Below are 16,308 nucleotides of genomic sequence, written 5' to 3'. Positions count from 1 at the left end.
TAGACACATTATGTCTTTTGTTGTTTGGTCAGTTGGATTGAGCTGCAAACAATTCTGAATAATAAAGTGTTCATAAAATGTTCCGTTTTTTTCTGGGAATACAAAATGTTTGGAAAAGCTGACTATAGTTACCTTCCATTTATCGTGCCCCATTCAACACGTCATAATGTGATTCGTTGATTCTAAAAACAGCCACATCCCAGAGTGTGCACACATGTTGCATTATTTATTTATTTATTATATTATTATTATTTTTCTTCTCTTTTAGCGTGGTGCAAATGAAGCAGAGGCATTCATATTAGCCCGCAAGAAACGGGAGGCGAAGCGGAGTTTCACCTTGGGTGTAAATGTACATTGGCGTGGCTCAATTCTGCAAGCATGCTGACAGATTTAATTTGCTTTGGGCCAGCGAGCATCCTCCCAATCATCCTTTTCATGTACAGTAAGCAGCTTCTTCTAACCTGTCATTATTTGTATGGTGCACCTCTTCAACAGCTGTCGCTTCTCCTGGAAGCATTTTACATTTTACAGTCTAGTGTCGAAGGCAGATGGCAGCGGGCCCCGTGGACATATGGAGCCTTGAACACAGCTCCATCTCGGGAGGGGGGCTGGGGGGGATATGCATACTTTTTCTGCAAAACGAATCAGCTCGGCTTCAGCGTACGATATGAGGAGAGCGGCCGAGAATGTGTCGTGTGTGCGCCCCTCATCCACATGTTAAAAACCTTGCCCTACTTTTGTAATTGCTGGTGTGCTAAGTCCGGGGACACGGGCAAACACCTGCTCTTGTATTTTTCACGATGATGTTTTGTTACACGTTGGATAATAATTAGAGGCAAGGGGATAGCTCTGTCATGTTTGTTGTGATAGAAAACAGGCCAGCACATTTTTTCAACACAGTGATTTTCTCTCAGGGTCACCGCGCTTTCCCAACATGCATTTGTGTACTTGTTGCCTCTCTGCTGCGTTGGGCATGTGCAGACACTTGGCAATTTGTCAATTCAAAATTGAGTGTCAGCAGGTCAAATATGTTTTTGTTGTTTTCGCTTAAGGGGACAAAAATGTGCTTCTGGTGATTGATGGGTCTGGTGGTGCGGGATCCAGCTGCAGCTTGAACTCGGCCTACAGGGATAAATGACAAGAAGGCAAAGTCCATTCATCATATGGGACCTTTTAGGTCAATTTTCATTCCTCACCAGCGCAAATATTTTGAGTCCCCCAAAAGTGAAAGAAAGATATGACATGTGAGGCTCTCTCACGCGGCAATGCCTGCCTAAAGCCTAAACCCTAAACCCTTTTCCACTGTAGCGTGCCAGCCGAAAAGTCTGGCTGTCCAGTCTGACCCTAAACGGCTACGCCAGCACAAGGTCACACTCTGTCTGGCAAGTTGCATTTTTTTTTTTTAATTCCAACACCCATCCCTCCTCACTTTTACGCCATTTCTCCATGATGCGTGAGCACTTGTGGCTTACAATGAGGCACTCTAAAGAGACCAGGCCAGACCACTTGAGGGTGTAGGCTAATTGCAGGTCGCATCTGCGCCAGATAACCACTGATCCCGATAAAGGAGCTTAAATTCTTACTTAGTTGGGGTGTGAGTACTTATGCCATGTACTCAAGCTCTGTTTTAGCCATGCCTAAAGAAAATAGAGAAAACTGATAGGCTGGAAAAATGTTTTAACACTATACTACATGAGTATTTTCACATTTTAAGTAACTTCAAATAAATCTCTAAATTCACTTTACAGGATCTTTGACCGTCAAAGGCTGGCACAATCACACAAGAAGTATTGGGAGCTAAAGTTGAGAGGAAACCTGAAGTCAGCACACATCCGTGACTCATTTCCTCAGCTGGAAAAGGACTGAAGCAATGATCCTGGCCTGGACCCATCTTAACTGCGTGTCCACGTCACGAGTGGCTGGAAGCCAACAGGAGACAAGGCCACTGCTTGCATAGTCTTTGTGCGGATCGGTCAAAATCATCAGGTGTGGATTTCAAAAGTTAAAGCTTTTTTTTTCCTCTTTTTTTATGGTTTGCCTGTAAGAACTGCCCCTTGCCTTATTGACATTTTCCAACCTGACACACCTCATTACCTCATGTGTTTATTCTATTTTCTTTGTGTGCTACACAGTGCTACAGCCCCCTGCAGAAAAACCATACTGAGCACAGTGGAATAGCAGTCTGACAACACAATTGCATTTAATAATAGTTTTCAAATATTTATTTAGGTAAATTTCGCGTTTAACTTTTCATATGTTCTTACTTCCAAAACCACTATTCTTCAGAAAATGCCCCCAATTTTTTTTAACTTATACATCCTAACCCTGTGTTACTCAATTCAACGCATATAATAGATATTTCCCCATTTGTGCGTTCTATAAAATAAATGCCAGACTGTATCTGGTATTACAAAAAAATGTATAACCATAACCTTAAAACAACTTTCTCATCTCTGTACCCTTTAATTAATAGATTTTATTTGTGTAATTTTCTAATTGACCAATGATTGTGCCTTTTAAATTAATTGCACAACAGTTCCAAGCATTTATGTATATTTTCTGGTACTTGTGTGTACTTTCTGGTTAATAGTGTATAAAAATTATAAAATAACTTTATTCATTGTTCTTAAATCATTGAATATTTATCTTTGTAAAGAAGATTTTATACATCGTATGGTAGCAATAAACTCAATTCAACTCAATTTAAAATAAGTGGCAGTTTGGCAAACATATGTCAATTCATCCAAAACAAAAACACATTAAACTAGACAATTACATGTTTTATATTTCAACCAGCCACACCCCTTTGCCTTAAAAAGATCTTTTTCGCTTTATGCTAACAACAAATGCAAACCACTATTGACATATTGTATATGTGCACTATTATTATGATTATTATTATTAATGATGATAATAATAATACTTATTATTATTCAAACTGCTAATGTGCATAATGTTGCAGTGGCTATCACAAAAGGATGAACCATTTCTGATTTTGACTTGGTCATACCCTCAGTATTTTTTTTTAGTTTAGACGTTTCAGAATGTATAACGCCTGCTTTTCAATCAAGCTCTTTTAACAAAGATGGACATCCAGCCTTCACCCTTATCCAGCCTTCTTTTGTCACTGTTGTCATGCACGCAGGGGCCAGCCACTGTGGAATCCTGGGAATTCTTTTTATATTTTTTCTTTCTTTCTTTTTTGTTCCCCCCGACCAAGCTAGAACACGTAATGGTGACCACGAAGTGCGTCAGTCAAAGAACAGCCATGCATGAATATAAAACAGCAGCCCCCACTATAAATTATTAACTTTTCCAAGAGACAAGTGTTGAAGCGACATTTTTTTGCAGGAGGCATAACCAGTGGTGCGTTCAAGTGCAGCTGCAGCAGGGACGTACGGGGTTAATCCGACCCATATGCTGCACCGGGAGGGAGGTTGGGTCCACCACGAAAGGGAAGGCTGAGGCAGGCTGGCTGGCAGGCACAACAGAAGGGAGAAGACAGCGGGACTCACCATACACTCACTCACACACACTTTCAATACCAACACCTGCACTTGTTCGCCCTATTTCCACTCACACAAGTCTTTCTCGTCCACAAGCGTGACGTGGAGTCACATCATCACGCGGAAGGCTTCCTAAAGTTGGCCAAAAGGATTTTATTCCGTCAATGTGGACCAAGTCGGCTCGCTTTTCTACTTAATTGTTTGTTTTTGTTAGAGGTTTTTTTTTTTCTGCCAAGAATATAAAAAAGGATTATTTCCTCACGTGCTGTGATTTTATTTTATTTTATTGCTCCCTGGAATGACGTCTGGGGGAATGTGGCTGTGACAAACTTTTGGATCGTGGAGATCAAAGGTAGGAGTTTTTTGGGTTCAACTTTTAACCAGCGTTTGGTTACTGTGTGTGTGCGTGCGCGCGCGCGCGCGCGTTTGTGTGGTGAGCGACTTAACATTTTTGCTGGATGGGTTTCCTATTTCTAGACTTGACAGGTAGACTGCGCCCATGTGTGGCCAGAGCTCGTCCTCTAATGATTAGATGGATCTCCAAACCTCACTATGGTATATTATTACTAGAGATGGCCCCAATCTGTCCTGTAGTTAACACCCAGCTGTCAAAACCACAGCCCCCCACTATGGAGGCCCCCCATAAGCGACTAGCTAGATATTTTTTCTTCATGAGATGTTCCAAAAGCTGTTTGTGCACGCATTTCCGTGGAAATCCAGATGGATAAGTCGTGAGACATTTTTATTTATAGTTTGTTTCCTGAAGGTCCTTTTGAAATGGTGATTACACTGTGTTTTTCACGTCACATCATTGCCTGGAATATTATTATTAGCTTCATGAGACATAGGCATGGTAGCAGGAGTTCATTCAGTCATGACTTTTACCCATAGTGGATCAATCAATCGAGTCAATAGCTGAATCCTAACCAAAGTTGTACCTTTCTGAGTCATTACTGTGGAGGTGTCACAGTTAATTGATTTCAATTGAAAGCAATCATCAAATCAATCCATAACTGTTTAGACACATGCTTTGAGCCATATGTGTGACGTTACCCATTTTTAGCAGAACTGACCATTTTCATGTGAAGAAATATCTTGGCAGGCCAACATAGAACATAGCTTTACAAAATGGTCCGGTGTTGGAACAAAAATGTCATGATATATCGAAATGGAAAGTAATTGATATTTTTACATTTTGTGAAGTGGTAGCATACAGCAAAATCCTAAAACTTCTGGTGCATTGTTTTTCTATCGTCAAATCACCTGTGTTCTAGCATCATAAGGTATCATTTGCTGTTTAAACTATCAATATTGTCAATTACTCTACACTATTTGCATCTGGGCTTAGTGCCTAACCATTGTCATGCTCGTGCGGGTGCTTTAAATTTTATTTGTATGATTATAATTGTCGTTAAACGTTTGCCAAAAGCTGTTGTCTCGGCCCCACGGATTTGACGAGAGCAAGAGATGCCCGCGGGATGGCTTATCGGCCCAGCAAACAGGGAGACAATTTAATGGACTCAGCTTTTAGTATTCATAATTTAGATGGGATACTCTCCGGCAAAGTGCAGCTGCATAATGAATGCCTGAGTTAAGGTCTTGGTTTCAACACCCCGAAAGTGTCAGAAATAGTCGGTGCGGGGGCTCCCGGTGTCTTTGAACTGTCACCTCTGTGCCACGTCAGCTCGTAGCCGTCTGCGCTGATGAGTCGGAACCGCGATGAGTCAAAGGGAAGAACACATGGACGACTTAGTTTCAGTTGAAGTTCACTGGTTAGCAAACTGAATATTAAAGAAAGAAAATTACATGTGTATTGAGAACAACTTTACCTTAAAATTGCTAGCTTCATGCAAATACATAGAGGAAAAGGCAGACTACAACTTGCATCAATAGTAGCAGTGTTATGAAGAAATAGATCTTTGAACATAAACCTTGGAGCAGACGATCAAACGATAGCAGATATTCTTTATTCTCTGTGAAAAATAACGTATCTTACTGAAGCTTGTAGAGTTTATTTTATACGTCTCTATTATACTGCCCCTGGTGGTTAAGGAGGGCACACCAGAAGGAGCAGGACAATGTCAATGGACACTGAAGTATTTCTTTCTTTCTTTGGGCCAAAGCCAGGCTACACCTTAAATTAGTCTTAATATATTTTTCGCATCGTCAATTTGTAATTGTGTGTTTTTTTAATAATGGAATGGAAATCAAATCCAATTTAATTTATTTATGATATTACATTAAATTAATTGACAGATTATTGAAACAATTATTAGTTACAGCTCTAGATATTACTATAACATTGCAGTATTTTTGAGTGCTATTTTTTTTTACTAAAGAACACATTACAAATAATTTTGCTTTTCCCGAAGAGTGGATGAATGGCATTTCCATTCAATGGGGAAAGATGGACAGAGATCCGAGCGTGGTGTCGAGGCAAATTCAGTCCGTATCTCAAGTGTACGCTGCAGAACTTGCGTTTCCCACCAATCCGTCCGTGCTTGTAGCCACAATTATGCAGTCTTGACATGCACCTCACTACATTTACTCTTTAAATAAATAATGGAGCTGTCATATTTTCCAGCGCAGGTGTGAAGATTTGGACTGCGCTCTGCATCTCGCCTTATTGGAAAGCTGCGGGCCAAACTTCTGATCAGAGACTTCAAAGTGAGCGCAAGAGAGAGCCTGTGCGTCTTTTTCTGTCTCTCATTCCTCATGGGGCACTCTATAATAATCAGTCCTTTTTTTTTTGTCCAGATTTAGATCTGTGTGGGCTACCTGTATGCCTGTTACCATGACAACATCTGGAGCCCAACTCCTCCTGGTGGCCTTGTGTGTTTACAAAGGCCTGAGCCTGCAGCAGTCGGCGCCACGGGTTCGCCTCTCCTTCAAAGGTGAGCCGGAACGCTTGGCCATCTTTTTTTTGCACTTGCATAGACCTGTGCGAGTCAGGCTTGGCTTCCTCTTTATGCGTACAGTATATAAAGAGCGTGTTTCCTGCCACATGTCAAAACGGTGCACAAGTGGAAACAAAAGGTGGATATTACGTGTGTTTTTCTACTGGCAGCCAGTCCACACCCTGAAACTCACACGCACAGAAAGTCACATTTGTCTTTTTTTTTTTCATCCGGCGCGATAACACCCATTCAGCACATGAGGATTTTTCAAATCTTAAAAGATTTTGTTCATCTGTGACGGACCACACTCGTGAAGATAAAAAAATATCTGGCATTTAACTGTTTTGATTGTATTCTGTGTGGTCTTTTCCAACAACACCTTAAGATTCTGTTCCACCACCGATCTCAAAACAAGTTCTCTGAGGTAGAACAGACATGGATATGACCCGTATATGCACTGGTGTTACCTTAATGATTCCAAATGGTAAAATGCCGAAAAAAAAAAAAAAAGACTTGCTTTAGAAAATACCCTTTTGCCACCTGGGAAACTCACTTTTAAACAAAAACGTCATTGGGAGGGGTATGTTTGTTTTTGTTTATGGTAATTTTCCCGTTTCTCAATCGGTGCACTTAAGATTTTTGTTTGGAAATATTGAACACTTTTAGTTTTCAAAATTGCCGACATGACTTGTTTCGGAGCCTATTATTGGAACAAATCCACTCTAAACACCTCAGACCACAGGATTCATCGGGTAGGATAATTTTATAAGCATTTGGTTAGTTTACTTTGCTTATGTTGAATATAAATTACTTGGGTCATAGTTTCAGTCGACCAGGGTTAGCGTTAGAAATCAAGCCTGAGTTAGGGCGTCATTTAAAATTATGGTTAAAGTGAAAGTTTTGGTTTCAAATTAGGGTTCCAAGACAGAATTTGAGTTTCAAATTAGGGCTTCATGTAAAGGTTAGGATATCAAATTTGGGTTATACCCACAAGACCAAGTTGGGGTTTTAAGTCAGGGTTTCGTAGAAATCGAGGGTTTCAAGCAAATGTTATGGCTTCAAATCAGGTTGTCAATGCCAAATTAAGGTTTCAGATTAAGGTTTCAAATCGGATGTAGCGTTTCAAGGCATGGTTAGTGTTTTGACATTTGGCTTAAATTCTTTGCATGATTAAGGTCTCAAATTAAGGTTTCAAGCCATGTTAGGGTTTTACGCCTGGTCTTGGTGTTTAGTGTCGGGTGCCCTTGTGAGTTACTCTGTGATTCCCACCACGAGTACTAACTTGACATTTGACACGAAATGTCTTGGCTGGTCAACTAACATTATTAATCACAAAAGGGGGGATATGGTGTCGCCATGGCAACAACGAGAACTGCAGACCAGTGTGCCTGCCATCCACAGGATTTCTGACTCTTCCAATATGAACACTGCAGGCATCAAAGCAGTGTAGGAGCTTTTTTGTCCTTTAACTAACATGTTTTCATTTCATCTGACTCAGTCACACGCGTCACGTCACCTCGTAAAGGTAAATAAGAATTACGGGAATGAGATTTATGACATTCTTAAGTCTGGTGCTTTAACAGTGAGTCATGCTTAAATGCAGGATTTATTAGCTGATTTGACAAACAGCTGGAGGCTTGTTTTGAGTTCAACTTCTTTGATAAGAAATCTGAACGCTTATGTTTTTTGTTTTGACCTCCAAGCACTAATTCCTTCTCGGTAAACAGCTTATATGTGAGTGCTTGTGTGTTTGTTCAATCGAACTTTGCAATTCCTCAAGTGTGGGCTTAAGTGGGTTTCTCATAACATCAGGTATGGAATAAAAAAATCTGCGAATTCTGCAGGTGCCAAATCGCGAGTATATAGGGGTTCGCTCTAAAGTATTTCGAAAGAAGTCTCGAAATTCACTTTACAGTCTTGAAGTACTTTGATGTTTTCAAGCTCGTAAATTGAGACTCCAACAACTGTAGTTGCCTTAAATGGAAGAAAACTTCAGTTCTTAGGAGGCTTGCAGGCAGTAGCTAGCTTGCGTTGTAATGCTAAGATGGCCCCCACCTAGCACACACGAGGGCATGTCCACAACAGCTGAGAGGAGTTCACTTATTAGCTTCGGTAGCCACACTCCCAAACCGCATTGACCCTTCCCGCTAATACCAAACAAGAAAGGCGAAAAGTTGGATTTCGACCAAATATTTTCTGCGACTCCGAGGATGTATTGTTCATTGTTTGCCACAGCAAGCCTCTTTGTTCCCGCAGGCGCCCGCGGAGGAGGTTGCGGTGCCTGCAAGGGCCCATGTGACTCTTGAGCTGGCACCCCGAGGGCCTAAAGGCCCGAAATCTATGTCTTGTTCCCTCTATTGTGTCTGTTGAACAATTGGCATGCGGGGCGGAATTAGTCCGCGTTGCTCGAGAGCAAAACGTGCCGTGTAATGGAAGTCGGAGAGCTGTGTCCGAACGCATCTTTAGCGGCTCTCTTTTGTAATCCGAGAGCTCGGCATGACCCGGTTGTAGCGTCATACTTGAATCGTGTGTCCTTCCCAGTGTTTCCCTATCAGTGTCAGAATGCTGTCAGGGCTTCTCTGGATGTTTACCCGATGATGGCAGGACATTGTTGGCTATTTTCAGAGACGTGTATAGGGGTGTGGCGTTCCCACATTCAAGCCCTTGAATGAATCCACGTCGTTCATCCTGTGTTTACCTCGTCTACCTCAAAGACGGCATCCCGGAGATCCGATTGCATGGTCTATTTTGGTCGCACCTTGCCTACATCCTGTTTAATTTTGACCCCCGCAAAGGAAGGGGGCGGATACTTTGATGTAAATAGAGATATGCGCGCAGTCCTCAATCCCCGTAAGCCAGCTTCGGAGGCTCGTTTGTGACCATTTGTCGTGACATAAGCCGGCTGTCTTGAACGGGGGCCGATATGCTGCAAGTATATGGCGCCGATATTAAACTCGGACCACAGATGTGCGTTAAAGAGACTTACTTAAGACCGTGTTGTTTCCCTTCTTAAGTAATGGACAACATTGAAATATCGTAACGTGGTGTACCTGAGTGGTCAATAAAAGTAACCCTTGCAACTCTGCCTGGACTGCATTCAGCAGGAAAATAGACCTACTTACATAGTTTAGCACCACCACAGTATGAATGGGTGAGTGTATGAATAATTCACGATTCGTCCACTGTGAGCGCTTTGTGTTGAGACTTTTATGAAAAAGCATGATATAAATCCAATTCAGGTTTATAATTGTCATTATCTTCCTGCTACGGATACCCAAAGGTGACAAACTTAATGGATCACTTACTGGTAATCTAAAACAACAATCAAGAAAATAAAATAGCAATTTCAGCCCCCCCAAACTGTCTTTTACTATTTTCTTAAATGTTCTATTTCACCCCCAAACAACACCTGAGTCACCAGACAGTGATTACACAAGATTACAAAAGTCTACACACCCCTGTTCATATGCTGGATTTTTGCTGTATAAAAAATATAAACTAAGGTAAATCATTTCAAAACCTTTTCCGGTGTTAATGTTATATACAAAAAGATTTAAGAAATATAAACAACTGAAATAATGGGGTTGCACAAGTGTCCACACCCTATTAAAACTGGGGATGTGGCTATGTTTAGAATGACTCATTCACACTCAAACTCAGCTCGTACCTGCTAGCATTTAAAGTGGAATTAGTGAATATTAGTGTGAGACATAAACTCCTGTACAGTTTCTGTGTTCCTTTTTAAATTGTGCATTTTGGGTGCATTTCTCACGCAGCAAATGAAAATTGTTCAATGAGAGCGTTCAGGAAAAGAAAGAAAAATGCTGAATCCATTTTCCAGCAGCGTGTCTTAACAGGTTCTGCTCGGCTGAGCACAATCCTGATCTTAAGAATTTGCCACGCTGACCGGCGTTCCTTAAGGGACTCAATCACACAGTCAGGACACATGAATTATTCACATCCTAAAAGCAAATATGTTTCTTAAAACGCTCTGAGTTGAGTTATATTTAATCATCTGCTGTATGCATTTCCCAGAGAACAAGTGAGAAGACTGTTGTTGCAGCGACTTTGTGTTCATTCAAGCCTGTCATAGAACATGTTGGAGGCATTAGGACTATACTGAGCAACCTTTGCTCAGTTATTCAAATAAATCCTGCTGATCCTGCTTGGGATAAACAGTAGCACTTATGTTACTTTTCATTATTCATAGTAAGTGTCGCCACGTGCGATTGCCTCAAACAGTAGTCTGAGTTTGTATTACACCCTTTGAAAAAAAAACAACGTTATTTTTAAAGTAATTAAGTTCTGCTGAGTTCTAGATTAATTATTGAGTAACAGCAACACTTCTTTCACAGAACTGATGGACACTCGGGCAGCGCGACCCTTCAGTTTCTCCTTCAACACCAGCGACTACCGAATCCTCTTGATGGACCAGGACCAGGGCCGCCTGTACCTGGGCAGCAGGGAGTACCTGGTGGCTTTGGATATGCACAATGTCAACAAAGAGCCGCTCATAGTACGCACACACACACACACATTGATTGATTTGTGTATGTTTAGCTTTGCTTTTAGAATGAATGTTTTTGGGAAAACATTTAAAATACAACAAATTAGAAGATTGCTTCCATTCAAGCTATGCAGACTACTACCATCACCGAGGTGACTGAGAATCTACACAGATGGAAAAATGACATTACAATTGTCCTATTAAGAGGCTAATGAGCTGTAAAATCTGCTTTCAACTGACTAATATGAAACAGGTAAACTCCATTCCTTTTTTTTGACAGAAGTCAGTGAAGTGTGTGATAGCTTGAGGCACTTCAGATTCGAGATTTTAATTGGATAATGTTGAAAAATCCTACAATGTACTGTTCAAGATTAAAAGTAATTGCTGCCTGTAGTCATGGGTTCATGGCAGCATTACAGTCCTAAATTGCTCCTCATTGTTATTCAAGCGCAAACTGCATTCCTTTCCTCACAAGTGTTTTTGCCCCAATGGCACACTTTTCATTTTTGTTTTTTTTATTTTTTTTCTAAGCGTTGCCTGTGAGTGACCTAAACCGATGCAACTAATTTAGATTTAAGCGTTGAATTATGTGCAGTCGTAATTACTACAGAATGAGATCATAGCAGTTACACAACATAAGCCCCCCCCCCAAAAAAAAAGTCAAATATAGGTACATAAAATGAATGAACAATTCAGTCAGCAATGTGGGAAAAAGTGAAACCAGATGTTGCAATCAAAAGCACATTTTCTTTCTTTTTTTTAAATTCTCTTTTGTTCCCATGACTCAATAACACTTTCACATGAATGTGGTGTTGCTAAAACTGAAAATAATCTTGCGAACTTTAACATTATTTCCCATCCCTGTGAAAATAATGAACTTAATTTTTTGACTCTCCATATTGTCACTGCAGAACGTAAATGCAATTTTATTTTGGCTATATATTTTTTCATCACTATATATGTAATGAATGACCATATTGGATTATTATACCTGCTGATAATTTATTGTGTGTTCAATCCAGATTCACTGGCCAGCATCTGCAAAGAGGAAAGGCGAATGCCAGATGACAGGAAAAGGAAGACAGGTGCGATCATGTTATTTACATTCCTTGCTTTCAAAATCAAGAGCAAGTTAAAAGCATGTTGAAATTCCTGGTTGTACAGGGCGAATGCGCCAACTTTGTACGCTTGATCGAGCCGTGGAACCGCACCCACCTCTACACCTGTGGAACGGGGGCTTACCAACCCATTTGCACGTTCATCAACAGAGGCTGGAGGGCAGAGGTGAACATATTCACACATGACATTCATCGATAAGATCTCCGTGCGGCAGACCTGGAAACTTTTGTCCTGATAAATATTTCAGGAGTCCAAACTGGGACACTGATTTGTTTATGATTTTCCTGTGCTCCCTTGTGACGTTCCAGCCATCCATTTTTCTGCCGTCTTCGCAGGACTACCTGTTTCGACTGGTCCCCGGGTACGTGGACTCCGGGAAGGGAAAATGTTCCTACGATCCCAAAGAGGAGAACGTTGCAGTTCTTATTCGTAAGAGCCTTTCACGATCAACAGGCTGAAACACATACAACTTGTTTGATTGATTGTTTTCTCCTCCCATTTTAGATGGTAATCTGTATGCGGGTGTCCATATTGACTTCATGAGCACAGATGCGGCTCTTTTTAGGACCATGGGAGGGAGAAGTGTCATCCGGACGGAACAGTACGATTCCAGATGGCTCAACGGTGAGTAATGAAGGGTGTGAGCGGGTAAACGTAGTGGATTACAAGTCACGCTTCCTGTCTCGTTCATGCCTCAATCGTCTTCCTGCTTATTTGACGGATTGATTGATTGATTGATTTTGTCCTCCAGAGCCCGTGTTTGTTCAGATCCAGCAGATCCCTGACAGCGCAGAGAGCAACGACGACAAGCTCTACTTCTTTTTCCGCGAGAAGAGCTTAGACTCGAGCGGAGGGGCGAGTCCCAACGTCTTGGCCAGGGTGGGCAGAGTGTGTTTGGTGAGTAATAAATGAAAATACAATTGCGCTTAGATGAGACACGAGCTGTGGCCTGTCTTGACTTGTGAGCAAAAATTCCACTTAACAGCGCTAGATGGTGGCAGAAAAGTTCAGCTTCTCTATTTCTTCCTTCAGTTGATTCATTCCGTGACCAAGCTCTTAAGTGAAGGCACCACTTTATGCCATTAATCTTGTAAAATGAAGTGCTGAACTGGATACAATGAACCACGACCTCATTTGGTCTGTGTCCAGAATGACGAAGGTGGCCAGAAATCCCTAGTGAACCGCTGGACAACCTTCCTCAAAGCTCGTCTTATCTGCTCGGTGATCGGCGATGATGGAGTGGAGACGCGATTTGATGAACTACGTGAGGCGGCCGTGACAAATTGCATTTCAACAGCAGCTTCTCTCTTATTGATTTGCGCACGCTCGGCCTTGCAGGCGATGTATTCATTCAGCCGACGCAGGATGAAAGGAACCCGATGGTGTTCGCACTCTTCACTACCGCGGGGTGAGAAGCCACAACCTTCTGATTTTTACATCCCGACAATCACATTGGGCTTGATTTGGGTTTTTATTTCTGATTCAAATATATAATCCATGTGTTTATTTGTCTTTCCATTCCCAATTTGTTCCAGCTCTGTGTTCAAGGGCTCTGCTGTCTGCGTCTACTCCATGGCCGATATCCGCAACGTCTTCAACGGGCCTTTTGCCCATAAGCACGGCCACAATTACCAGTGGACGGAATACAACGGCAAGATTCCATACCCACGACCGGGAACGGTGCGTCGCAGCACTCTTGGCTCCGCTCGAGTACACAAAGACTCACGCGCATGTCTTCTTTGTCACCCAGTGCCCGGGCGGAACCTTCACCCCTGGGATCCGCTCCTCCAAGAGCTTCTCTGATGAGGCTGTCAATTTCATCCGGGCTCACCCACTCATGTACCAGCCCGTCTATCCCATCCACCGCCGCCCCCTGGTGGTGAGGACCGGTGTGGACTACCGCTTCACGGCCCTGGTGGTGGATCAGGTGGATGCCGTGGACGGCCGCTACGAGGTGCTCTTTCTGGGCACCGGTGAGGAAAATGCATCATTTTTAACTTTGACACTACATTCATTTCATATGTACCTGCGAATGAAATAGCATTTTTAATACTCTCCAGGCTTTCCCAAAACAGCATACAGCGTGAATATTAATCATTCAAAAGCTCTGTGATTGTTTCAAATAGACATATTTTTGTTTGTTTTACGTTATGTAACTTCAGATCGTGGTACCATCCAGAAGGTCATCGTTTTGCCCAAAGACCCCACCAGCATGGAGGAGCTAACGCTAGAGGAAGTGGAAGTTTTCCGGGTATGTCTCCTCGTCATCATTTTATCGTGAGCGCATTTACATCTCGTTCAATTTTCTTTTTTCGTAATTTCTTCACAGAGCAGAGCTCCTGTCAAAACGATGAAGATCTCTTCTAAGCGAGTAAGCAAGCGTCGTGGCGTTTCACACCTGCGTTAGGACACCGCTACTTACCTCTGACACGTTTTGTCTCGCGTCTTGCAGCAACAACTGTACGTGTCGTCGGACGCGGGTTTGACGCAGGTGTCGCTGCACCGCTGCGACGTCTACGGCAGGGCCTGCTCCGATTGCTGTCTGGCCCGAGACCCTTACTGCGCCTGGGACGGGGAGAGCTGCTCGGCTTTTACTCCTTCCACCAAAAGGTGCAGAGTAGAATGCTGACGAAATTGCCATGGCACAACTTACGGGGGTTTTGTCATCTGTTGCAGGAGGAGCAGAAGACAGGATGTCAAACACGGCGATCCTCTGAGGCAGTGCCGAGGCTTTAACGCCAAAGGTTGGCTGCCTTTCGTTTTGTTGTTCATTGAGTTCAAATTTCAATCGTGTTGAACAGAATTTTTAATACGTCCAACCATCGGCTTGCAACCAGTCCAGGGTCCAGGTCAGGTGGGAAGGTTCTAATTGTTTGCAATGCCGTTTGTTTGTGCCTCCAGTGGAGAAACGTCTGCGGGAAACGGTGCAGTTTGGTGTGAAAGGGAGCAGCACTTTTTTGGAGTGTCAGCCTCGCTCTCCTCAGGCAACCGTCAAGTGGCTTTTCCAGAGAGATGGCAAAAGGAAATTGGTAAGGAACATCACTTGAAGGAGTTGCTCGCTACTTGCAGGGGGTCGAGACAGAGCCCTGCTCCAATTAGGGAAAATTGTGAGTGATTGATTCCATCCCCCTGATTTTTTTAAAATAATTACCTACAGTATATGAAGTCATTGCCTGGATTTTCCAGGCCGGTGGAATATTGTGCAATATTAGTCAAGCAAACAGAAAATTGAAGAAAACACGGCTTTCTAATATTTCTATCAATGTATTTGACTGAATTGGGAAAGAAATGTGGACACTGTTTCTTTCTTTCTTGGTATCTTCAGCTGAACCGCGTGGGCAATGTCCTGAAGACCAACCACGGCATCCTTCTCAAGTCCCTCAATGGATCGGACGCGGGGCTTTATCACTGCCTGGCCACCGAGAACAACTTCAAACACACGGTGGCCCGCGTGGCGCTGCGCATCCTCGATCGGGACATCGTTTTGGCTCTCAGCGCCCGAGACGACGACGAGGACGACCCCGAGACTCTCGACCCGCGACCTTACCCTCGATCGTCCCCCGCCTCCACACCTTTCCCACCTGAAATCAGACTGATCAACCAGTATTGCCAGTCCTACTGGGAGCAGTCCAGTCTGAAACAGCAACAGCGCAAGCGCACCAACCGGCGGCACACGGAGGGCCAGGAGCAAGGACTTGGTTAGGGCGCGCCGGCCGTCCGAGGTGGCCTGGTCGGACTTTTATTGGTGTTGTTCATGCATGTTGTTTGTGCATCTCCTTCATTGGTTTGACGGCCGACGCCGTCGAATACCATATTGGTGGTTTTTGTCTTGTGCCAAGCGGGCATTTTGTGGATAGCACACCTCACCCACCAATGAGCGCATTCCAATGGTTCCAGTGTAGCTTTTGAACGCTCCTGTTTGTCCGGCTCTCATTTTCAGGACATAGTCACAACGGAGTGGTTTTTTTTGTAATTAAGTTACCTTCCAGACCAACCACAATATATTCCTTATGTGAAAAAGCTTTTCGTCACACAATCACATGACTACTATGACATACACAATCCGGCTTTTGGATGAAGTTTCAGGGTGAACATAAATTGCACTACAGTCACTCCTCACTATATTGTAGTTCACGTTTTGCAGTTTCAGTGCATCACACACTTGTTTATTGGACTCACATCATGGCATATTTGCCCGTATCTTACTGAGCAACAAAGGTTTGCACTCAGCCTGAATGTTGATTTTTGTTTTTTTGTTAGGGTTCATTCAAGGTCACAA

At 42.8% G+C, this 16,308-nt stretch overlaps 1 protein-coding gene across 1 annotated transcript; it reads left to right on the top strand.

Moving 5' to 3' along the window:
- Positions 1-3,380: 3,380 nt before the first annotated feature.
- On the top strand, positions 3,381-15,732 carry LOC119134735 (semaphorin-3F-like). The gene is made up of 19 exons (XM_037271777.1): positions 3,381-3,858; positions 6,091-6,173; positions 6,264-6,400; positions 10,759-10,919; positions 11,933-11,995; positions 12,075-12,194; positions 12,365-12,458; positions 12,534-12,653; positions 12,781-12,926; positions 13,179-13,293; positions 13,368-13,437; positions 13,565-13,709; positions 13,780-14,002; positions 14,192-14,280; positions 14,359-14,400; positions 14,482-14,639; positions 14,706-14,773; positions 14,931-15,058; positions 15,355-15,732. Exons 3-19 carry the CDS (start codon positions 6,289-6,291, stop codon positions 15,730-15,732), a joined length of 2,232 nt encoding a protein of 743 aa, XP_037127672.1. The 5' UTR covers positions 3,381-3,858; positions 6,091-6,173; positions 6,264-6,288.
- The last annotated feature ends 576 nt before the right edge of the window (positions 15,733-16,308 follow it).

Source organism: Syngnathus acus, chromosome 2 (genome assembly GCF_901709675.1).
Source record: "Syngnathus acus chromosome 2, fSynAcu1.2, whole genome shotgun sequence".
NCBI classification, from domain to species: Eukaryota; Metazoa; Chordata; class Actinopteri; order Syngnathiformes; family Syngnathidae; genus Syngnathus; species Syngnathus acus.
The sequence above is the reverse complement of the archived record's forward strand: the minus strand, read 5'-3'. Positions and strand labels throughout refer to the sequence as shown.

Bases quoted from the DNA above. Each gene is read 5' to 3' on its own strand.
- LOC119134735 (XM_037271777.1), top strand. From the start codon at position 6,289: ATGCCTGTTACCATGACAACATCTGGAGCCCAACTCCTCCTGGTGGCC. The intron at 13,710-13,779 runs GTGCGTCGCAGC...TTTGTCACCCAG, and splicing joins CATACCCACGACCGGGAACG to TGCCCGGGCGGAACCTTCAC. The intron at 14,281-14,358 runs GTATGTCTCCTC...ATTTCTTCACAG, and splicing joins AGGAAGTGGAAGTTTTCCGG to AGCAGAGCTCCTGTCAAAAC.